The sequence below is a fragment of the Falco rusticolus genome, chromosome 2, assembly GCF_015220075.1.
Source record: "Falco rusticolus isolate bFalRus1 chromosome 2, bFalRus1.pri, whole genome shotgun sequence".
Lineage (NCBI taxonomy): Eukaryota > Metazoa > Chordata > Aves > Falconiformes > Falconidae > Falco > Falco rusticolus.
In genome coordinates, this window is record NC_051188.1 from 59,271,440 (window position 1) to 59,293,946 (window position 22,507).

The window sequence follows — 22,507 nt, forward strand, 5'->3', positions numbered from 1 at the left end:
TTGATTTTCTTCCTACTAGCTGCTACAGTGCTATATTTTGCATTTAGGATGAGAATAATGTTGATAACACACTGACGTTTTCAGTGGTTGCCAAGCAGTGTTTACACTAAGTAAATGACTTTTCAGCTTCTCGTGCCCTGCCCATGAGGAGGCTGGAGGGGCACAAGGAGTTGGGAGGGGACGCAGCCAGGACAGCTGGCCCCAACTGGCGAAGGGGATACTCCAAACCGTATGGCATCGTGCTTAGCATATAAACTGGGGGGGAAAGCTGGCTGGGGGTTGCTGCTCGGGGACTGGCTGGGCATCCGTCAGTAAGTGGTGAGCAATTGCATTGTGCCTTGTTTGTTTTGTATATTCTAACTCTTTTATCATTATTATCATTACTATTATTTTTTTCCTTTTCTTTCCCATTAAACTGTCTCTGTCTCAACCCATGAATTTTCTCACTTTTACTTGTCTGTTTCTTTATTTATACTCCCACAGGAGTATAAGGCTTTAGTGGGCACGGGCGCACAGTGTGCCCTAATGCCATCAAACCCCATCTGTATTTCTAGAGTGATGGGGGGATCCCGACAGCTAACTGTATTGGAGGCGGAAATAAGCCTGACTGGGAACGACTGGCAAAAGCTCCCCGTTGTGACTGGCCCAGAGGCTCTGCGCATCCTTGGCACGGGCTGCCTCAGGAGAGGGTATTTCAAGGACCCACGAGGGTACCGGTGGCTTTTGGTATAGCTGCCTTGGAGACAGGGGGAATTAAACAGCTGCCTACCTTGCCCAGTCTCTGGGGAGGACCCTTCTGTTGTGGGGTTGCTGAGGGTCAAAGAACATCAGGTGGCAGTCACTGCCACAGCAGTGCACCAGCGGCGATACTGCACCAGCCGAGCCTCTGGCAGAAAGCACCAGGGGAGACTCAAGGTTGACGCTCGGGGGCTGGGATTTAGGGATACAGAGGACCCGAGGCCTGCTGTGCTGGAAAACATACTGTCAGCATAAGAAGGGGTTTGAGCTGCTTTCACATGTGGTTGGTACTGAAGCCCAGCTCCTCCTGGCACCCCGACAGCTGGTGCTGGGCTGGATGTTCAAAGAGCTGGGACAGTCCCCTCTACACATCATGCAGCTGATGGTACATGGAGTAACTGGGTCACACTGATCACACAACAGGCTTGAATAGGAAACCCCAGTCACCCAGGAATCTTTGAAGTGATAATGGACGGGCCAGAAGGCAAAGATTTTGGAATAGCACCAGAGGAGGAGGTCATATGTGCTGAAGAGACCCCACTGTATAATGAACTACCAGAAAATGAGAAGCAACATGCCCTGTTCTCTGATGGGCCTTGTCATATTGTGGGAAAGCATCAGAGGTGAAAGGTGGCTGTATGGAGTCGTATATGACCTGCTGAAGAAGGTGGTGAATCAAGTTAGTTTGCAGAGGTGAAAGCCATTCAGCTTGCTTTAGACATTGCTGGATGAGAAACGTGGCCAGTGCTCTGTGTCTGCACTGACTCGTAGATGGTGGTAAATGCCCTGTGGGGGTGGTTGCAGTGATGGAAGCAGAGCCACCAGCAGCGCAGAGGCAAACCCATCTGGGCTGCCACATTGTGGCAGGATCCTGCTGCTCAGGTAGAGAACCTTGTGACGTATGAAGGCATGGACTCTGGTTGTGGTGCAACCAGAGACGCTTTATTGTACAGAGAAGCTTGTATTTATATCTCTGAGCCTGGATAGACATTCCAGCTGTATGTACCACCAGGCTCCGGGCAGAAACCATTCATCCAGTTACATAGTTATATATCACTACAAGCATGCAGACACCTATTTGCTACTAGATAACTATGTTTGTCTTTCTTACTCTCCTTCACAATACCCAGCTGTGCTCTTATGTCCTGCCAGGTCAGACATTCTCCATCCTCCTCTCTCTTACCTCCTGTCAATAATGGTCAGATGTTCTCCATACTCCTCACACATCTCTCTTCAGACATTCTCTATCCTCTCCCACAGAACCTGGCTGTAAAAGTAGGTCATGTAGGTGCTGACGTACCCGAGGCAGGCCACTGACCATGGACAATGTAGCACAGGTTATCCATGAATGTGAAACGTGCCGCAATCAACAAAGCCAAGCAGTTAAGGACTCTGGTATGGAGGTTGATGGCTGAGGTATGATCACGGGGAGGCCTGGCAGCCTGGTTGTATCCCACTCGCACAGACGCACCAAGGCAAGCGCCATGTGCTTAACATGATGGAAACAACCATGTGGTGGCTGCAAACAGACCCTGTGCCTCATGCCACCACCTGAAACACTACCCTGGCCCTTGAAAAACAAGTCTTACAGGGACATGGCACCCCAGAAGGAGTTGAGTCAGACAACAGGACTCATTTCCAAAACACCCTCATAGACACCCGGGCCCAACAGCGTGACACTGGGTGGGTGTATCACATCCCCTGTGCACCGGCCTCCGGGAAAATCAAACGGCACAACGGACTGTGAAAGACTGCTCTGAGAGCGACGGGTGGTGGGACTTTCAAACACTGGGATACACATTCAGCAAAACCGCCTGGTCAGTCAATACCAGGGGATCTGCCAGTGGAGCTGGCCCTGCCCAATCAAAACTTTTACTACTGTAGAAGGGGATAAAGTCCCTGTAGTGCACATAAAGAACACGCTGGGGGAGACAGGCTGGGTTATTCCTGCCTCAGGCAAAGGCAAATCCATTCACGTGACTGCTTTTGCTCAAGGACCTGGGTGCACCTGGTGGGTAGTGCAGGAGGATGGGGCGGTCTGATGTGCACCCCAAGATTTGATTCGGGGTGAGACTAGCCAATGATTTGAATCATATGATGTTAACTGCTATATAATACTGTATGTCATCACTACTATTGTTGCTATAAGCCATACAAATGATATTATACTTACCCAGATTAATGAAGAATGAATTTTGATGATAGAACCAGATAAGCAGCATGGTGATGGAACAAGAACTGGCTTCAGCATGCAACAATCCAACACCACACACAGTCTCTCCTGCCCTGAAGAACTAACATAACAGATGGAGCCCAAAGTCATGGATTAAATTAACCCAATGAACATTTCAGAGGAGGGGCCTGTAGGCTAAGGGAATGATATCTGTGTTAATATATCAAAAGACAGGAAAGATGATGGTGATTGGATGGGATGTATTGGAAAGTGTGGGACCTGGTGTCCTGGTTTTGGCGGGGACAAAGTTAATTTTTTTATTAGCTGGTGCAGTGCTGTGTTTTGGATTTGGTGTGAGAACAATGCTGATGGCACACTGATGTTTTTAGCTGTTGCTGGGTGATGTTTATACCAAGTCAAGGACTTTTCAGTTTCTCAGCCCCTGCCAGCGAGAGGACTTGGAGGGGCATGGGACATTGGGAGGGGACACAGCCAGGACAGGTGACCTGAACTAGCCAAAGGGATATTCCGTACCATATGACATCATGATGAGTATATAAACTGAGGGAAGAAGAAGGAATGACGACAATGAAGACATTTGGCATTATGGCATTTGTCTTCCCAAGTAACTTTTATACGTGATGGAGCCCGGCTTTCCTGGGGATGGCTGAACACCTGCCTGCCAGTGGGAGGTGGTGAATGAATTCCTTGTTTTGCTTTGCTTGCGTGCACGGCTTTTGCTTTACCTATTAAACTGTCTTTATCTCAATCCACAAGCTTCCTCACTTTTTACTTTTCCAGTCCTCTCCCCCATCCCACTGTGGGGGAGATGCGTGAGCAGCTGTGTGGTGCTTGATTGCTGGCCAGGATTAAACTGCAACACCTGGACATGTCATAAATGATACAGAATAAGGGGTGGATACTGTCCTAGTTTCAGCGGGGATAGAGTTAATTTTCTTCCTAGTAGCTAGTACAGTGCTGTGGTTTGGGTTTAGTATGAGAATAATATTGATAGCATGCTGATGTTTTTAGTTGTTGCTAAGTAGTGTTTATAGTAAGTCAAGGACATGTCAGCTTCTCATGCCCTGCCAGTGGGAAGGCTGGAGGAACACAAGAAGTTGGGAGGGAACACAGCCAGGACAGCTGACCCAAACGGGCTGAAGGGATATTCTGTACCATACGATGTCATGCTCAGGTTATAAACTGTGGGGGAAAGCTGGCTGGGCATCAGTCAGCAAGTGGTGAGCAATTGCATTGTGCATCACTTGCTTTGTATATTCTAATTCTCTTATTATCACTATTATGATTTTCTTCCTTTTCTGTCTCATTACAATGTCTTTATTTCAACCCACAAGTTTTCTCACTTTTACACTTCTGATTCTCTCCCCCTTCCCCCTGTGGTGAGGGGAAGGTGAATGAGTGGCTGTGTGTGGCTTAGTTGTTGGCTGGGGTTAAAGCACGACAGTGTCCCATGTAATGATGTTACTATTGCTGAGTGCATAGATGGACATAAATATAATAGCAGTATTTTCATTTTATGAGTTATGGTGATGTGTAGAAACCCCCTAAGTTATTTTTCACCTTCAAATAGGTTAATGGCTGCTGGCATTGTGGTACTAAAGCCAAACATTAAACCTGCGTGACTTTGTAAGGTGAAGTCAAGAGGGTATGATGCAGCCCCTCTAACAAGACAGGGCTGTTTTGGTACTGTCCTCTTTCATCTGAAGTATTGCGACGAAAACCTGCCTAAGGCTTTGCGCTGTGAGGAAGTTTTCTCGAGATTCAGCATATGTTTTTACTTTGCTTGTGTCCACTGCGCTGCCCCCCCCCCTTTTTTTTTTTTTAATTTTTGCTAGATAGAGATACTCCATCACACATTGCCTTATTTAATTGCATCTCTATTGGGGTTTAGACATCTGAGGATTATTATCTGTATGCTGCCTGTAACCTCCTGCAAAAATCAGTAAAATTTCCATATAACAGTGCAAGAACTTTAAAAATTACCAGAGCACTGAGTTGATTTTTTTTTCTCCTGTGAACTCAGTGTTTTTCTGATTGTAAAATATCCAGAATTGGAGACTATTGGTTGTTTTTCTGCTTTTCTGCAGACAGCTGAAAATTGTATTGTCCCCTGCCATACTTTTCTATTACTTTTTTCTCCCAAGTCTACATGTTTTGTGCACATACACAGTCTATAGATCCAGCTTTTTACTTATTCTTATGTGCAACCTTTACTAATAGGTTGTTTCCTTTCCTTCCAAGCCAAATAATTCAAGCAAGAGTAGATCTTTTTGGTACAATTTTTCTTCTCTTTCACACGTTTGATGCTACTTTTCCTTTCAATCATTTATAAGCCTACTTACGCTGATATGAACTGATTCTAATTTTAAAATTTCATAAAAGTTCTAACTGTTTATCAAAGCTCTTTTTTTTTCTTTTTTGTTTTTCTTTTAAACCTTCTTGCTTTTTTTCCCTCTGAAAGTAGAACAGTTGAGTTAGTTTACTGTTTCTGTTTCTTTTATGGTTTTAATATTGATATTTATATGTCTACATGTCTTTGTTATTAATAGAAGTAAATTATAGCATAATAGATGTAAAAATATTTTTGTGGTGTGTGTGTGAAATGCTGTGTGGGGAAAAAGAAATAATTTTATTCAGGCAGGCTTGTTTCTCTGTCCCAGGTTTTGTGGCATAGCATGGATTGGACATCATCACAACAGAATCATCTACAAAATGAACCAATAAGAGAATTAGAAAGACAAGAAGGTAAAATGTTTCTTCTTTCACTGTATTTTCTTGTTCCACTTAGGAATATTGCTAAGGTACATGGTGTCTTGCTGACATTGAGCTATTTTCTTATTAATTTTTCCTGAAGAATTATGTTTATGGCACTTGTACAGAAAGTACAACAGGTAGCACTGTTGTAGTTCTAGCTATGTAGGAATATACTGGCATACTATGGTCCCAGCAGTTTCCTACTGGTGCCTGGCATCTGTCCTCCAGTTATTTGCCTGCAACTCATTCCAGGGAACGAAGCTGTGACTATGAACAAACTATGCAGGAGAGGTTTGTTTGTTGGTGTCATTTAGAAAGAATGGATTATTACAAGCTTGGTTTCTGTCTAGACAGCCTCAAACCTAACCTTCAAATTCCTTCAGGGACTGATGGCAGCTTTTTTCCTTAGGCAAGTTCATGGTTGCACATCTTTCAAGATCTTAAAGCATCACAAGTAATCTCCTTTTTAGGAGTCACCAGGAGTAGACAAGGTTTTAGGGCAAGGGTGGGTGTCGTTTTGGGGTGGGGTCTAGTTATGCTCTACAGCTAAATGTGAAAGGATTTGTTTTTTTAAAATTATTTTATTTTTCATAATATTTTTGTTTAAAATCTTAGTTGAGTCATGGTCCATGTAAAGCCAGGCTTTTGGGCTTCTGCTTTTTCAAGAGAGCTTAGCATCTGGTTTTTCTTTCGTACATGTTCAGCAAGGCAAGGTGGAGCTTTGAGCATGACTGCAATACCTAAAATTAATTATTTGCTTACTGAAACTGATGTTTGTTATTTTGGTTTTTAATACTTTTTTTAAAGTATCCCAAATTGATGACCTTCTCTGGAAAACTGACATTGCACAAAAAGATGGCTGATGGGGATTGGTATAGATTGCTGTTCCACAAAGCACTGTTCAAGTGCCTTAATCTGAAGATTTTCTTTAATGCAATTCCCTTTCCTATTGTGTAATTCTGACTTGAACCAAGAGCTCAAGTTGATCCTATGCAATGAAGTATGATTGCTGGGGGAAGAAATATCTAGAAGAATAAATATTAAAGGTAGAACTACTAAAGACTGAAATATTGATTACTGTCATTATGTATTCCATAGTACTTGAGGGCTGATAGAAAGTTGCACAGGCATTTCTATGCTTCTGCAAGCTTGGGTCTCTAATATTGATATTCTCTTCATGCAGGGTTCAAGGTGGGGAGGAGTGAGTCTTCGTGTGACTTCTTTAGCTTTGGAATTATGAAAATAAATTGAATTCTGGGACATTAGGTTAATGTATGCAAAATTAGTTGGTAGGGCAAAATCTTTAGCTCAAATACAGAAATACATTCCACTTAGCTAACAGAGTAACCTGTTGATAGCAATAGCAGGTGGTTCTCTTCAATGTCTAGAAACACCAATTTAAGAGGATGAGACAAGAATGGAAACTGGGATATCCTTACAGTTTCATCTGCACCAGATTTTGTTATATTAAATTCCATGCCAGGTTCTGGAGGTGAAGGGTGCTGAACCTGCTGCACAGATACTTACCTGCTCAATTATATATTTTTATATATATAAAATACAAAATACTTACCTGAGCCTGTGTGTTCCTTGTTCTCATCCTTTCCCTCTACCACCAACCCTATTCCCAGTTCATTAACTTCACCTACCCAGTCTCTTTCTCAGGGTTCTTAATCCAGTTCAGTTTCTCTGCAAGTTCCAGTCTGAGGTCTTTCCCTTCTTAATTGGCTTGTCACAAGTTCTCCAGGTTAAAACTCCTCTTTCTTGTTCATGATTCCTATTACTACTGGTTCTCAGCTTACAGGTAGATCCTCACCCAGTCTGATCTTTCCTTTGGTGTCTTTATCCAATCAGTTCTTCATCACACCTGCATCGTTGTATGTGTCTCTTTATTTCCTCTCATGATTTCTCTTGATGAATTTAGCTTTAACTCTCCTTGGCTAAACTTTTCTGAGATCAGATTCTGCCACTTCGCATTTCTTGGGATACTAAATTACTTCACCACAGTTGCGTTATATAAATTCACCTCAGAATGATTTTATCTCTGAAACAAAAGGAGAAGAGCAAGCTTGCAAGGCACACTTGTCCTTGACACTCTGTCATCTCATTTTACTTGGCCAGGGATCAGTTTTTAATCCATAAATATCTGAGAAAATACTGACCTGGTAACCTTCACATATCTCCCGTCATTTTAGAAGGGGCACACTCCTTGTACTCAGCCTGCTTGACAGATGTCCTAATTGATGTCAATTCCTGCTGTCATTTCAAGTCTCTTGGTGGAGTCCAGAAAGGTGCCTTAAATGGGATGTAGTTGGAATGGAGGCAAGTGAGAAGCAGCCTAACCCCTGTAATTTAGAAGTTGAGATATTCAGCTGGGAAAAGGGAGTGACTTAGTGTCTCATTACTATTTCCTTGGTTACTTCTAAAGATGCTTATTTGCTCATTCCTTTCCCCACTGACACTTTTCCATTGACTTCAGAGACTTTGCTGTAAAATGTGGAAAAAATCCTAGGAGCAGAGTGTGGAGCGCAAGTCTGCCTTGTCACAACTGAGTGCGCAGTTCATAGCTGGGCTTTCCCTTGCTTCTTGTCCTTCTAGCATGATTCTTGTAATCCTGGTTTCCTGGTGGCCCACCTCTGGTGGTGATGGAGGGAAGGGGAAGCAGCTGGTTCTGTAGGGTGGCTGGAACACACCCCTCAGGTGGGTGAGTTGTGAATTTGAATCCTTCTGAGGAAGGTCCAGCAGTCAGTTCCTCCATTTTTTTGAGCACTTAAACTGCTGAAGCATTCTTTATATAGTGGACTTTGCAATTAACAGTGCTGGTTAAAAAATGAGCCTATTTATGCTATATATAAATGACACTTTTGCTGTATCTTCCCACCACCTCCTTTCTTCATTTCATCTTCATCTTTTTTGTCTCTTAGCTTTGAATTACGCTTCTATGTTTAAGAAAACCAAAACAACCAAACAACCTCTTCCATTAATTCTCATCTCAAAAGCATTAAAAAAAACCCAGACTCCTGGAAGTCACACCATTAGTTACCTACTGTTTTTTTTTCTTCACTGCAAGATTGACTGAAACATCAGGAGTCAAATTCTACTCCTCTTAGGCAACAAGCAGTCTCCAAACAAAAAAAGGCTAAAAGAGGTAGTGTGGAATAAGACTTGAGTACAACCCAATTAAGGAGTGACTAGAGCTAAAGTACACAATTCACAGCAAATCAGAATAGTCTAAAAGCATCTCTTCTTTGAAGTTGCCTCTTGGCTATTGTAACATACCTCTGAGCTCTTTTGTTTGAAAGTGGCAGCATTCAAATACTATAGTAAAAATCAGGTGTACTAATTTGAATTAACATTTCTTTGTTCCTTTTCTATTCCTCCGACAAGACCCACTTTTGCTGAAGACATTACTAAACTCAAATGGAAACTTCCTGTGTATGGATAGAACAGAAGTTAGAGGCAACACTCAGATAATCAAATCAGATGTTAACTCTGTAGAGAAGTCTGTAATACATTCTTACCCCTCAGCCATGTGCCTGTCTTTCCTGTTTTCACATCTTTCCCCTCTGTAGTCGCTGCATTTCAACAATAAATTAAATATTTCTCAACTGCTACAGGAGAAAGGTGGTATGTTTTCATGGATTGGTGTTGTTAGGTTACTTTCAGGTCCTTTCCTCAAAGAATCATTTTAGAAATCCAGAGTTATTGGTAGGGGAATGTTGTTGAGTCCCTTCTGTTCCACTGGCTGTGGTACCTGGCATGTTCTGGCGTGTCATTACAAGGAAGTAAGAGCTTTCAATGGCACAAAGCCATCTTGACTGGGCAAGGTAAGAGATGTGAAAGATTAGACTAGACAATGACTTACAGTGTCTAAATTACTCATACAGAGCCTGCCTATCCATCAGGAAATTGGCTGTCGGCCTTTTATAATGTACATTAGACCACCTAATTTAAGAACATAGTCTACTTTTTGTGGTCAAAGGGAAGTAATTTAGTTATCTTTAGAGATCAAATAGCTGCTGAGCCTAGACCTGAAGATGTTTTCAATGACAGACAAACATGATGAAGTAACAAGGGAAGTACTTGTCATATTTGAATTCATTATGTGTTCATGAGATTAGCTGAATATGGTTCTCTGTTTTCAGCCTTCTAATGATTTTGGATGACCTGTGTTTTGGATAGGGCTGGGATATGAGTGGTGTGCATTGCAAATTGAAAATGTGTCTCTCATGCCTGGGTAAATACATAGGCTGGATACCGTGAGCATACCCCTCTCCTCCTCTTCCCTTCTCGTGCTCTGAGCTAAATGCATCTTGTCTCTTGGCTGAGAAGAGGCTGCCTGTGGGTGGCAGTTTTGTATTTCTGCATTTCAAAGTATAAAGTTTCAAGCATTATATTACTCTGACATAGCATCTCAGATTAATCAATATAATACACCTCATCATTGCCATCACTTCAGCAGGTTCCTTGTAGTGGATGTACTGGAATGCCTACTCTCAGGTTACATGATCATTTCCTGCTTTGTAGGTAGGGATGAAGTAAGGCAAAATTAACTGTGTAGTTTAGATAAGTACTGGAACAGTGCTTTGCTTTATATTCTTAGAAAGGTGTAGGTTACATCTGACGTCTGGGAAGTCAAGGACATGATTAGGTTTCCTTCCTAACCTGTTCCTTTAAGGGTCCTTGGCTGTAATGTAATGGAATGGGATGGAAGTGGAATAAAATGAAGATACTAAAGTGATATCGGTTTGGGGACCATTCTGTGAATCAGGATTGTGTATGTTTCTATGGAGCCATCTGTAATGCTTGCAAGGCCAGGGCTCTGACCCTAAGTCAGTAGCTCAGCAAAAATCATCTCTCCAGAGTCCCTTAGAGCTGGGTCCTAATGTAGATTTGGGGTAAAATTCTTCTGAGCCATTGAAATACCCAGATGGATTCACAGGGCTGCCTTCTGATTATTCCTATCAGTGTAGTAATGTAACTCTTCTTCAGTCACCTCTTATAGTTACAGAACAGTTTGCAGATATGTTCCCTTACTGACCTTTCTGCAGGTATCTTCCTGATATGGGGATACATAGATAGCTTTCATATGTATATATATGTAATATATATGATATATATTGTGTATGTATTATATGTATAAAATACATCTTGAATCTTTACTTTGGATAACTCCAGTTCCGTGTGTCCTGAGTGGGGAGACCTGAAGAGTCCTGGCAATCATGAATTCTTGGAACTTTCACTCATGAATTACTCAATTAGTAACGTCAGCACAGATAGTCCTCCTGTGCTCATCAAACTCAGAGGCAATTTCTGAGAAGCCTTAGAGGAACCGTGTATGTCTTTACAGTAGTTGATACATCGTTCTTAAAATATTTGTAAGTACAAGTCTAAATGGTAAATTTTAAACCTAAATTCCACAGGAGAGAGTATACTGCTTCTGAAGAAGGGAGGATTTGTTGCTGGAGGGCTGAACTTTGTCAGGTCAACATCATGATGAAGGCTTGGGTTTCATTCCTTTTGCCAGTTGGAGGAGATCCATCAAAGCATGAGAGAAGCAGAAGACATCTGGGTCTTATTTCCTTATCACCTTGGGCTGTGACACCATTTGACCTCAAGAGATAAAGCAGGGTCGGGCTAGCACTTGAAAGAGACTAATAATGCATTTTTTTCCTCCTGTAGGTTGTTTTGATGAATCATTGGGGAAAATTTGTTTCTGAATTAATGCTGTCCTAATCCATTAGGAAAGTACTTTGGAGGATGTTTTATTAATCTGTGTGCTATTTGTGAATGAGTTTGAAAATAGAGATATTCACTGCTAATATATTCTTCATAGCTTTCATGTGGAAAGGTAATTTTACTTTCTTTTTTAGACAGATTTTAATTCAAGTACCTGGACAGTGGTATCTATTATTGTTTAATATATAATTTTAATTCAGCTTCCTTGTCTCTTGCTGCTTTTCCTGCTTTTTAAGTGCTGTTTAACAATGCCTGTCTCTGTTCAATTTTTATTCAGTGGAGAATGCATTAACGTAGGCAGTATCATTAGTTATGCAGTGAGAAATTTAACATATGCCATTAACTGATGGAAGATACCTGACTGAGTTTTAAGGTTACCATTTCCTGATGGAGCTGTATACTCCCAAGCATGATTTTATGTGACAATTGGTGTAAGAGAACAGCTGATCATGTAGCATGTTTCTAAACAGGTACTATTTCTACTCATTCTAAGCAAAAAGCATGCAGATAAAGATAGCCTAAACCCTAAGGTCTATTAGTGTGATTTGCTTCGTCATTAAAGACGCTGCAGTTTGCAACCCCTTCCATTCTGACCTGGTCTATCTCCTTGTATTTTCCTTCTGCCTTCCCTTCCCACTTGAAGGCCGTCTCCAACTCTGTTTCAGCAGAACTCACGTCCTTTTCTTTCTTTAGTTTTTGTTCTAATATAAAGCACTTCATTTGACATTTGAATGTGTCAGCAAAATCCTCTGGTTCCCTACACAAGATTTTGCAGCTTGACACACGTTTCTCTAACTAACCTGCCACTGACTTCACAACTCCAGTCTTCCAAATGATTTAGTATGTCTCTTTGGAAAACTATGTTCACATTTCAGTTGTAAGAACGATGATTGCTTTGCCTTTGAGAATGATGTTTATGATTTTTTTCATAATGATGTAGTTGATATAGTGCAAGATGTGTCAGCTGTATATGACTTTTCTCCCTCAGCTCGATATTAATTTAAAACCAAGGGAGTTCCAAGAACAGGCTCAGAAGATGTTAGAATTTCAAGATAAACAATACTTTACCCAAAATATTTCAAAGAATGCTGTAAGCAATTAACCTATTAGGCAGAAAGTCTTAAGAAACTTAAAGACAATCAAATTCTATTTCAAGAGGAATTTGGGCATCAAGAGATGGGAACTTCTTTGTGAACACAAGTTCAAGACCAAAGCAACACTATCTGTTTCACTAACAAAAGTATCTCAATTTCTATATGCTACCTGAACAGGATTGAACTGTCTCATCTTTATGTAGCATCTTCTAGCACCTGAAACTCAGTGGTTTCTGTGTATACATGCTCGTGCAAAAAGATGAATAGGCTGAAGAAAGTCATTCTATGTATATACCACTTCCATGCCTTTCCAAGTCACAGAAGAGGAGTGAGGCCAACCTGCCTGGTCAAACTCAGGCAAATGAAGAAGCGAGGAATCAGTCCTAGCTGACTCTTTTAAGTTCTGACACTTTAGTATGGATGCTTGAGTAGTATTGCTGGAAAGGCCTATTATCCACTTCCATTCTTACAAGAATTGAGAGCCAGATCAGTCAAGTCTCCTTTACTCTTCTCTGACCCTATTCTACTGATGGGTTGGCTCTTGTTGTCTTAAAATGTCATTAAAATCCATTCATTCAGTCATAATTCCAAGTCTTTTTCTTCCTGAACAAGAGAATATGGACTAACACAGAGATAAATGCTTGCAGAAGAATAACTTCCTACCAGCTTTTTGCATCTGTTAGCAAGAAACTAGTTTGATTGAAGTACCAGAAGAACTTTCTCAACATTTGGATGTATTAAAAGACTTAATCTCATTTGGATTTTGCTTAGCCTGATAACAATTTTCTTGTTGCTTGAAAGATTTCCCACTAGTTCGTTATTCTTCTGTTCTGACTGCTCTGAAGGCAGTTACAGAAAAATTAGCTTTTTTCCTTTTGTGCAGTCCCACAAGTTTAGTTATTTTGGAAGATATAAAGCAGAAAATAGAAGAGTGCCTTTTGCAATATGAAGGGAAACTCGTATGTAAGCAAGCAAATCTGACTAAAAGTCTTCACTCCTTATTTTGTCAGCACTCTTTGTCAGAATCATTAGCATCTTGGTACTGATTACGTTTTTCATTAGGGTTTTGAAACCTGTCTACCATATGATGTCTCTAATGAAACATGTACTCTTTTTGATTCTCCACAATAGTAAGATCTTCTAAAGGGGAAGTCAAAATATAAAAAATATGTAAACTTCTCCAGATATCCCTTTGGTAATCCTCCAGGTGGGTTAAGATGGCCAAAGGCGTTATTAATCAGATTTGGGATTCTTCTTTCAGGGTTGTGGACAGTTTAGCTCAGAGAGGGAGCAGTGGCCTACAAACCCTGTTAGTATAGGTGCTCTGCGAGCCTGAAGTAGTAAGATTGCTGATAATGTAGGGAATAGGTGGGAAATGTTTATTGAGCACTAGAGGGGTAGCTGTAGTACTGCTAAAGTTTTATAGGTATTCTGGCAGAAGCTTTGTAAGTTAAGACTTCATAAGTTATGGCTTCTTGACAAAATTGGATCCAAAACAGATGTCAAGGGAGAAACAATCAAGAAAAATGGTTGTAATTGGGAGGTAATAGAAGGAATAGCTTTTTCCTTCCACAGCTAGTAGTGATCACAGAACAAGATCAGACTGCTCCAAGCAATCAGAGAAGATTAAAAGCAGGCTATATCTGGTATGCCTGGAAACAAAATGATATATTAAATACACTTATGATATGTGTAGTAAGACAGCATCATATTAATTCTTTCATAAGGAAAGATTAATTTTGCCCTGGAGCAGCGTATCTCTGGCACTTAACTTATGTTTGTGCAGAGTTCCCTGATTGCAGGCACCATGCATGTGTTTTCTCTCAGCTTAACATTAGAGACTTGCAAAAAGATGTAACTGGCTGAAACATGCTATTTATTTTCTAACATCTTAAAAAAAAGTAGTTTCAATATTGACTATTTTATTTAAGTTACCTTTATAAAATTACACTGTTTATGTTTTTTCCAGTAGTATATGCATTACGTTATTTTTGCTGTATACCATGATTAAGGTCATCCCCCCACACCCAATACATTTTTGGAGAATGCTGTAGGTTAGTTAGTTGGGGTTTTTGTTTGTTTGTTTAGCATTTTGATTCTGTCTTATTGTCAACATACTAAGATTGCGCATGAACATTTTTGCTTTTTCTTCCTTGTTTGTTGCTATTCTCTAGTTTCCTCTGATGCTGAGAGTAAGTTGAGTTACAAGCTTAAAGCACTGGCTAATGGGCCTGAGCATCTTCCTGATGTGTTTTTGTTTAGTATCATCTCTTCCTTTGTTCACACTTGCTTTTGTTCCTTGGTCCTTCTATGACAACGAAGGGGGAGAGACATCCCAATAGCTTATGGGCCTAAAAATACTGAGACATATGGCAGAGCAAATGACAACACTTGAGGCCATCATGTCCTGTGACTGCAGTGATTTGAGTGTGAAGGTGAAGAATCTTTCCTAGACCAATGTGTTTTATGCTGATGAAAATGTAAATGTTTTCATTTTTAATAACCATTGGGCCTGCTGGTTTTATGCAGATCCCAATCTTGATAGCTGTGATTTTGATGGCAACTGCAGGCTTCATACAGAAACTCTGCTTTGGATAAGGTGGTAACCCAGTTATCTTAACATCTAGCATGCTTTCTAGGAGGTATAGCTTGTAAACATGTTTTACTTTAGCTAATTTGCCAAGAGATCATAGTTGGCTGTGAAAGCAAATTTCCTGTGAAAACTTGGAATGATTCTAGACTTTGCTAAGAAAATGTTCTGGACAGCTTCACTTATAGATATGTGTATTATATATATATATATATATATGTATATACTTGTGTGTGTGCAACATTATGGTGCAGCTTTGTGTGATGATGGCAAAACTGAAACTGGCTCGGTATTCAACTAAAAAAGAATGAATCCTCTCCTGTTAGAAGAGTTATCTGGGATTATGTTAGCTATCATAAATACCCTTTGCTTAGCAACAGGGATGACATTCAGGATATCATGCCAACTGGAAAGAATCCCCCTGACAGGGCTCTCTTGGGATGGGTGGATAAGCTTTCCTGACAACACTAGTGCTTTCACTCCTGTCTGTCATAATTTGTGTTGCTAGGATTTGTTTCACAAGTTTTGTGACGCTCATAAATGATACTGTGGCTCCTTTTGTTTACTGTCAAAAAGAACCATAAAGTGGGGAAAGTGAACAGTAAAAGGATATGGAAAATAATATAAAAATTGTGCACGTAAGACCATGAGTGTCTATACTAGGGCAGCTGTTCTTGAAGGATAAAAGAAGTTAATTTTTTTCCTTTGGATAGCTGAAATGGAAAGCAATATATGGTAACATTCCAGTTCTTTACTTTTTACGAACTTGGCTTCTTCGACAAAACAGGAAAGAAATTATTTAGCCATAAACTGAAAACTCCAATTAGAATTCAGGATACTTCCCATGTGTCATGCTAACCATTAATGGTGAGATGTAGTTTTATTCACACACACAATTCTCATACTTGCTTCCAAATCAGTTTTTCAATATAAACTGGTAGTTTCATTATCAGTCCACTCAGCCTGTTTGACCATTTATACTTTTGCTTCCAGGGGAAAAAGAAGATGAACAGATAGTTGCAGAAATCATGAGAAGGCGTTTTTTTCCTGCTCTTATAACTCATAAGGCCTGGGAAGGCTTTCACTTTGCTGGCCATGAGATAAGAATTACAGAAGCCACTGATTGTTATGGAGCAGTCGTCTGGCCATCGGTACAGTATTTATGCAGTATTGTTATTTTTTTTATTTTTGGAGTCTTCTAGCACTTTTAATTTGTTTTGCATGATAAATCTGTTGTATGTTGTAAACCCAAGGAAAACTTTCAGTGCTTCTCAGTCTCTGTTCTGCAAATCCCAAACTTGAATTTAGCCTTGTTTCATATGGATTCCTGGTTCTTAAAGCTTAAATGGTATTTCTTGTTTGTGCCCCTGTCACACAAGATGTATGATCTTGTGTCCCCTCCTCACCTACCAGTACTTTTTGATCCTATTGACCAATTGCAGCATATTTTGAAGGAAATATGGAAGTTTTGTGATGATTATATTTCTGTACATTTTATAAATACAGGCAGCTGTACAGCAGACAGATCCAGGTTGCCGAAACAGCTGTGTTATGAGCTCACAAGGTATTAGCACTCACAGAAGCTACTCAAGCTCTTAATGTGAAAAATAAAATAAAATAAATTACCTTCTAAATATGCAGACATGCGAAAAGACTGAGCTGGAGCTTTCTGTTTCTTAACCTGCCAGAAATCTAGTGGGACAGAACCATCGTCCTTGGCTCTCGATATAAGAACCATCAACATGCCCACCATACAAAGAGACTTCTTCAAGGTTTTGAAACTGTGAAATGCAGCTAACTGACTGTTTTGAAATATTCCATTGTGAAAGGAACGACTGTGGTCAGGGAGGTGCTACGATGCATCACTGACACTTGGTGCATTCAGAGAACATCCCTGAAACAGAACCATCTCCAGGAGCCCCCGTAGGAGGGAGCAGACTAAAACCCAGGAGGCTCCATTTCTGTTCCAGTGGTATCAGCCTCCCAGAATCGTACTATTTTTAAGAAGTATGGCCATAATTCAACTGAGGAGAGTTAGTGTACTCTGCTGTTTGAACTCCAAACAATTTTCCTTGTCTCAGCAGAACTGGTCAAGTCATTCATGCAGTATCTCAGTGGCTTCAGTGCAGTCTTCAAGGAAAGGTTGGCTGACTGCCAATTATTGTCAGAAAATCATGGGCTGTACTGAAAAGTATATATTTTTTCTGGAAGGGTTTAGCCAGTTTTGCTGTGGAAAGCAACCCTTCTATATGTGCCGCTTCATGTTCTCCCTTGCTGTTCCATCCAGCCGTATTTGAACTCTTCTGAAAAATGTCAGCCAGATTTGTCAAAAGGGCAAAAGCTTTAAGGAAAATAAGGTTTCTGCAAGTTTCATAAAAAGGAAGGCAGATTTCAAAGTTTCCCTAATTTAACCCACAGAAATTTTGATCCTGCCAGCCGGTTTCTACAACAGAATAGGACAAAACTCTGAGGGAAGAAATTATAGGAATATACGGAACTAACAGAAAAACTTAATATAATGTACCTTTAAATGTTAATCAAACAATCTTTAGGAACCAGGCTTTAATTAGTGTTGGTGTTTACAGACTTATTTCTGTATCAAAGCTTTGCTGATTATGAGATATGTGTAAGTTTGCATAAAAGACCCTACTCTTTTTCATCTGAATTAAGAGGTAGAAAGCAAAAGCTTTCTTTGAATTTCTAGCATGTTAACATTGGGTCAACAGTCCTCCTGTTCCTTTCCTTCTTAATCAGCCAAAAGCAAAACTGAGAGTGTGATTTTGCTGTGCCAAACTAAGCCACTAATAATTGCAATACAGATGACCATTTGGAAAGGCAAAAAGATGTGGCAACCGTAGTTGGTGTTTGTCAATGGAGAATGTATGATTATCAAAATCTGGGAAAAAAATATGGGAGTCTAACTGGAAACTATCTTTGCCAGAGAAATAAAATCTGTAATTTCTATTTCAACAGTGAACTAAAACTCACTGGTCAGTATGAGACATGGCAGAAATGCTAAAGAAGCTTCTTAATCAGTTTATAAATGCATATATGAGGAGCCTGCGGTAGAGGGCTCTTTGTGGCTTTGTTTGCTATAAAAGTTTTCTATGGGGTTACCTTGTTAAGCAACTTTAAAAAACATAAGTTAGCAACTGAAAACAAACTGAACCGGAAGAAAAGGTGTAAATCTATTGGTCCCTTATGAATCTTTATGGTAGTTAATTATTCTTAGAAATAATTAACTATCGGAAGAGTTTAACTGTGCTTGTTGTGGATTTTCTTTCACAAGCAGTCCTTATATGAAGATGTCTTTGTGAAGGACATGTTTTAACTCAATGAGAAGTAAGTGCAGTTATAAGCAGGAATTGCTGACTGGAATTTTATAGCTCATGTTATGCAGCATGACAGATTAGATAATTTAAGTTGTTCCTTCTGGCTGTAATGCTTTACAAACCTATATTGAGGCATGCTGTAGCATTTATTTTGTTAGTCTATAGAGCTCAAAGATCATAGTGAGTTGTGAACCTTTAGGGACAGTGCTTAAATGAATATTGCTCATTTGAAGCATCTTTTTGCATGCTTTTACATCACAATGCATATTTAGTGAAGGGATTTATTTAATTTATTTGTTTAGTATGTTCATGGATTCCCTCCCCTACAGGCTCTGGTTCTGTGTTATTTTTTGGAAACTAATTCTAAACAATACAATTTGGTTGACAAAAATGTGATTGAAATTGGAGCTGGAACTGGGTTGGTCTCCATAGTAGCCAGTTTACTGGGTGAGTACCTACCATTGCTCTTATGCTTTTGGAAATATCTCTCAGGTGAATACCGGAGGACAAAGGAAGTGTCTCAGTTCTTCTAAAAGGCTGTTGTTTGGAAGCTTTCAAGAGCAAGAAAAAGTAAATTCCAAAAGGCTTGTTTGGAAACCTGCTCCATTATTTTTTTCTGTAAAGCTTTGAGTGTATGTATTGATGCCGTAAAGGGGGTCCCAGTAGATGATGTTGTCATTAACAGTGTTAAACAGGAACTGAAATGAGAAACTAGTGGCCTCACAGGATATCAGTGGCAACCACATTAAGCCATGTGTAGGTATGACCAATGTATCACCTTCCATTGACCAAACAGCTCTTGGATGCCAGGTCACTTTCTTTCCACTTGTGCTCATCATTTTCTTTCAGCAACTTGATTTTTCTGCTACAGACACTGTATTTTCTTTCATGGTAGCCTGTTCTTCCTCATGAGTAATCCAGAGAAGTGACTTCTGCATTTTAACAGAATTCTAGCTTTCTGTAGTCTGAGAAAGATTTGTGGTTTTCTTTCTTTCTCCCCCCCCCCCCCTTTTTTTTTTTTCTCTGCTATGTGAAAAGGAAAGAACCAGAGGCAATGGTTAAATCTCATGCTGACTTCTTGGAGTTAATAACTAGTATTCTTCAATCCTTAGTTGCTCACTGTACTTTTAACCAATATGATATCAAGATGCATTGACTATTTAATTTCTTCCCACCCATCCCCATCTGCATTTAGATGGCAATCTGTAGAGTGGAACTACTGGGAACCAAATATTTATTTTAAGCACAGTGGCTAAGAGCCTTTGGGAGCATTTACATTATTCTGTTCCCCTCAATGAGAGCTGCCTGGTTAAATCAGTTCCTTTTTTAGTCAAGTCTTGAAATATATTTAAAGATTGTTTGTTTTCTCCTTGTCACAGGTGCACTCGTGACTGCCACTGATTTGCCAGAACTGCTGGGAAACCTTCAGTACAACATTCTCCAAAACACAAAACTGAAATGCCAGCACCAGCCTCATGTTAAGGAATTGTCTTGGGGGATTGATCTGGAAAAGAACTTTCCTAGGTCTTCCTGTCACTTTGACTACATTATGGCCGCTGATGTAGTTTACAACCATCCCTTCCTGGATGAACTCCTCCTAACTTTTGATCACTTGTGCAAAAATGACACTGTTATTCTTTGGGCTATGAGATTTAGGTTGGACAAAGAGAACAAATTTGTAGACAGATTTCAGACACTGTTTGATTTAGAGGTGATTTCTAATTACCCGAGCTTGAACATAACCTTGTATAAGGCAATGAGGAAAGGCAGGATGAAAGCCAGACCTTCCAATCTGATGGTCTGAAAGAGAGATACAGGGAGGTGACAGTTTCAGCTTGTTCTCTTTAATAATTTCCATGTTAGTAGCTGCTTGAATGATGTTTTTAGAGATAGCTAAAACAAAACACCAGATTCCTCATGCATCCCTAACAAATTCCTAAATTCAATTTGCCAATAGTTTTATACACAGAAGAAATGTATCTTTGACGTTTTCTTGATTTATATGTGCTAAGCTGACACCACTAATAACTTTCATAGCTTAGCATTATTGTTATGGGTCATGTAATGAATATTTCCAATAGCTTTCAATTGCAGCTTTGAATGGTGTCTTGTGAGATCAGCAATCAATTAAAAATTAAGACTATGATAAATCTTTGTATTTAAAAGTTGTGGTGTTAAATCTGATCTCTCATTCTCACTATCGTGTAAATCCCTCCTTTGATTAGCCTTTACAGGACATTAAATTAGCTAAAACAAACCCCCAAAACACAACAAACCCCATCTGGTAAATACACTGTCATAATAAAGGGACAGGCTATATTAATTACCTTTTGATTTAACGATTATGCTTTCTTCCCCTTCCATTTTTTTATTTAGATTCAGGGATTCTTCCACAGACGACCGCACACAGAGACAAGAGGGAGTTAAATGTTTTGTTGCTTGAACAAAGGTCTCGGGTAAGAAAAGAACAGCATATCACCAACTGCTCTTTGCAAAGGCCTTAAATTCTTGGAGGTCTGCTTCTCTAAAAATAGATGGTTATCTGGACCTCAGGGAACAACAATGGGAAAATGACAGTGGCCATCAAGAGAGGAGTTTTGCGCTGCTGGCTGGTGGTGGCAGGAGGTAGAAAACTAAATGATCCTGGCATGGTGTGGCCGAAGCCTGGGCAGGCTCAGATGTTTTTTGTTTTTGTAGTATGGGCAAACAAAATTATTTTCTCCTAGCCTCTCAGTATTGTGTGTTCCTGTTCTCTGACAGGCTTCCAAGGATGTTAATCTGACCACAGAACTTTCTTTCAGGAAGATTAATAAAATGATTCTGTGCACTCCCCATATTTTCTGATTCTGTTTGCAATCGAGTGTGAGAGACCTTCAAGTCTCTTGCAGACTAAAGAGGAAAACCCCAAAAAAGTGCTAATTTCCAGGCAGAGCTTTACTATCTCTACTGTAGCACACAATTGCTCTAGTAACTTGAGGGCTCTGGGGACTGTCAGTCTTTGTCTTTTAAGGTCCTATTTGTATTCCCTCCAGAAGTTTTTTATGTGTTATCACATTTGACAATTTTTAAATGAAGACTACCAGAACATACTAGTGTTTGTACCTCTTCTTGTGACAGATGTGTGTTACTTATTTACTCTGCTGTCTGGCACAACTATGGGTCAGAATTATGATAAATCACTGGCATAACTGGAATGTACTCTTACTTCCAGCCGAACATTTGGTTTTCTTGGGACAGAGGTGCCCAGCATTAGAGGTGGCATATTGCAGAGAGTTTGAGGTTTTGCGGCATATTGAGAAAAGTTTGAGCTGCCAAACTTTTCCAGAGGGAGCTGAGGATCCCATGCTTGAAAGGAGGGGGTGAAGAGAATTTTGCAGGGAGGACAGATGAGGACATGGCAGGAGGGATCTGGAGTTGGAGGGAGGATTGCAGGGAAAAGGTAGCTGTAGAGAGAATGTGAGATGGAGGAAGAGAAAGAGAAGAGGTGGGAACAGTGAGACTGACTACAAAAGGGGTTAGGAACCACAAGGGTAGACCATCTTTCTCAATATCGACAGTAAGGAGCGCATCCTTGGTGAGCCACAGCGGATGTGATAATACTACATCAATCAGTATGTCTTAGCCCAGGACAGCAAAATGACAAGAAAGGAAGCGAAGTACATTGACTCTACTTTCTGGGTCTCCTGCTGGGAGATCACATGTGAGATTTTGGCTTGGAGGTTACTAATGAAAATCTTCTAATCCTCACCAGTTAGTTTCCTGGGACAACATTTGTAGGTAGAGGTAGCATCTTTTATTGGATCAACCTGCATAGCTAGAAAATTAGACTCTATGCCAACTGGTATGGAGTATTACCTCCACTTACAGGTTTGCTATGCTTATGTCCTTAGGTCATTAAAGCTGTAGAAAAACACAACTACAGAATGGAAATATTTTTTTCCACACTGTGAAATAGAAATAGTTCAGTTTAAGTGAAGAATGAAACAAACATGGATCTCTGCCATTTCTAGACTTCCTCTACCTGCTTCCTTCCTCCTAACTCACTTGCAGCCATCAAGTTCACTGC

The 22,507-nt window shown here is 40.1% G+C and overlaps 1 protein-coding gene across 1 annotated transcript; it reads left to right on the forward strand.

The window, feature by feature from the left end:
• Nucleotides 1-1,206: 1,206 nt before the first annotated feature.
• LOC119143539 (protein-lysine methyltransferase METTL21E-like) lies at nucleotides 1,207-20,669 on the forward strand. Its single transcript, XM_037377914.1, has 5 exons — nucleotides 1,207-1,344; nucleotides 5,593-5,677; nucleotides 16,103-16,260; nucleotides 18,771-18,888; nucleotides 19,821-20,669. Exons 1-5 carry the CDS (start codon nucleotides 1,207-1,209, stop codon nucleotides 20,243-20,245), a joined length of 924 nt encoding a protein of 307 aa, XP_037233811.1. The 3' UTR covers nucleotides 20,246-20,669.
• Nucleotides 20,670-22,507: the final 1,838 nt, after the last annotated feature.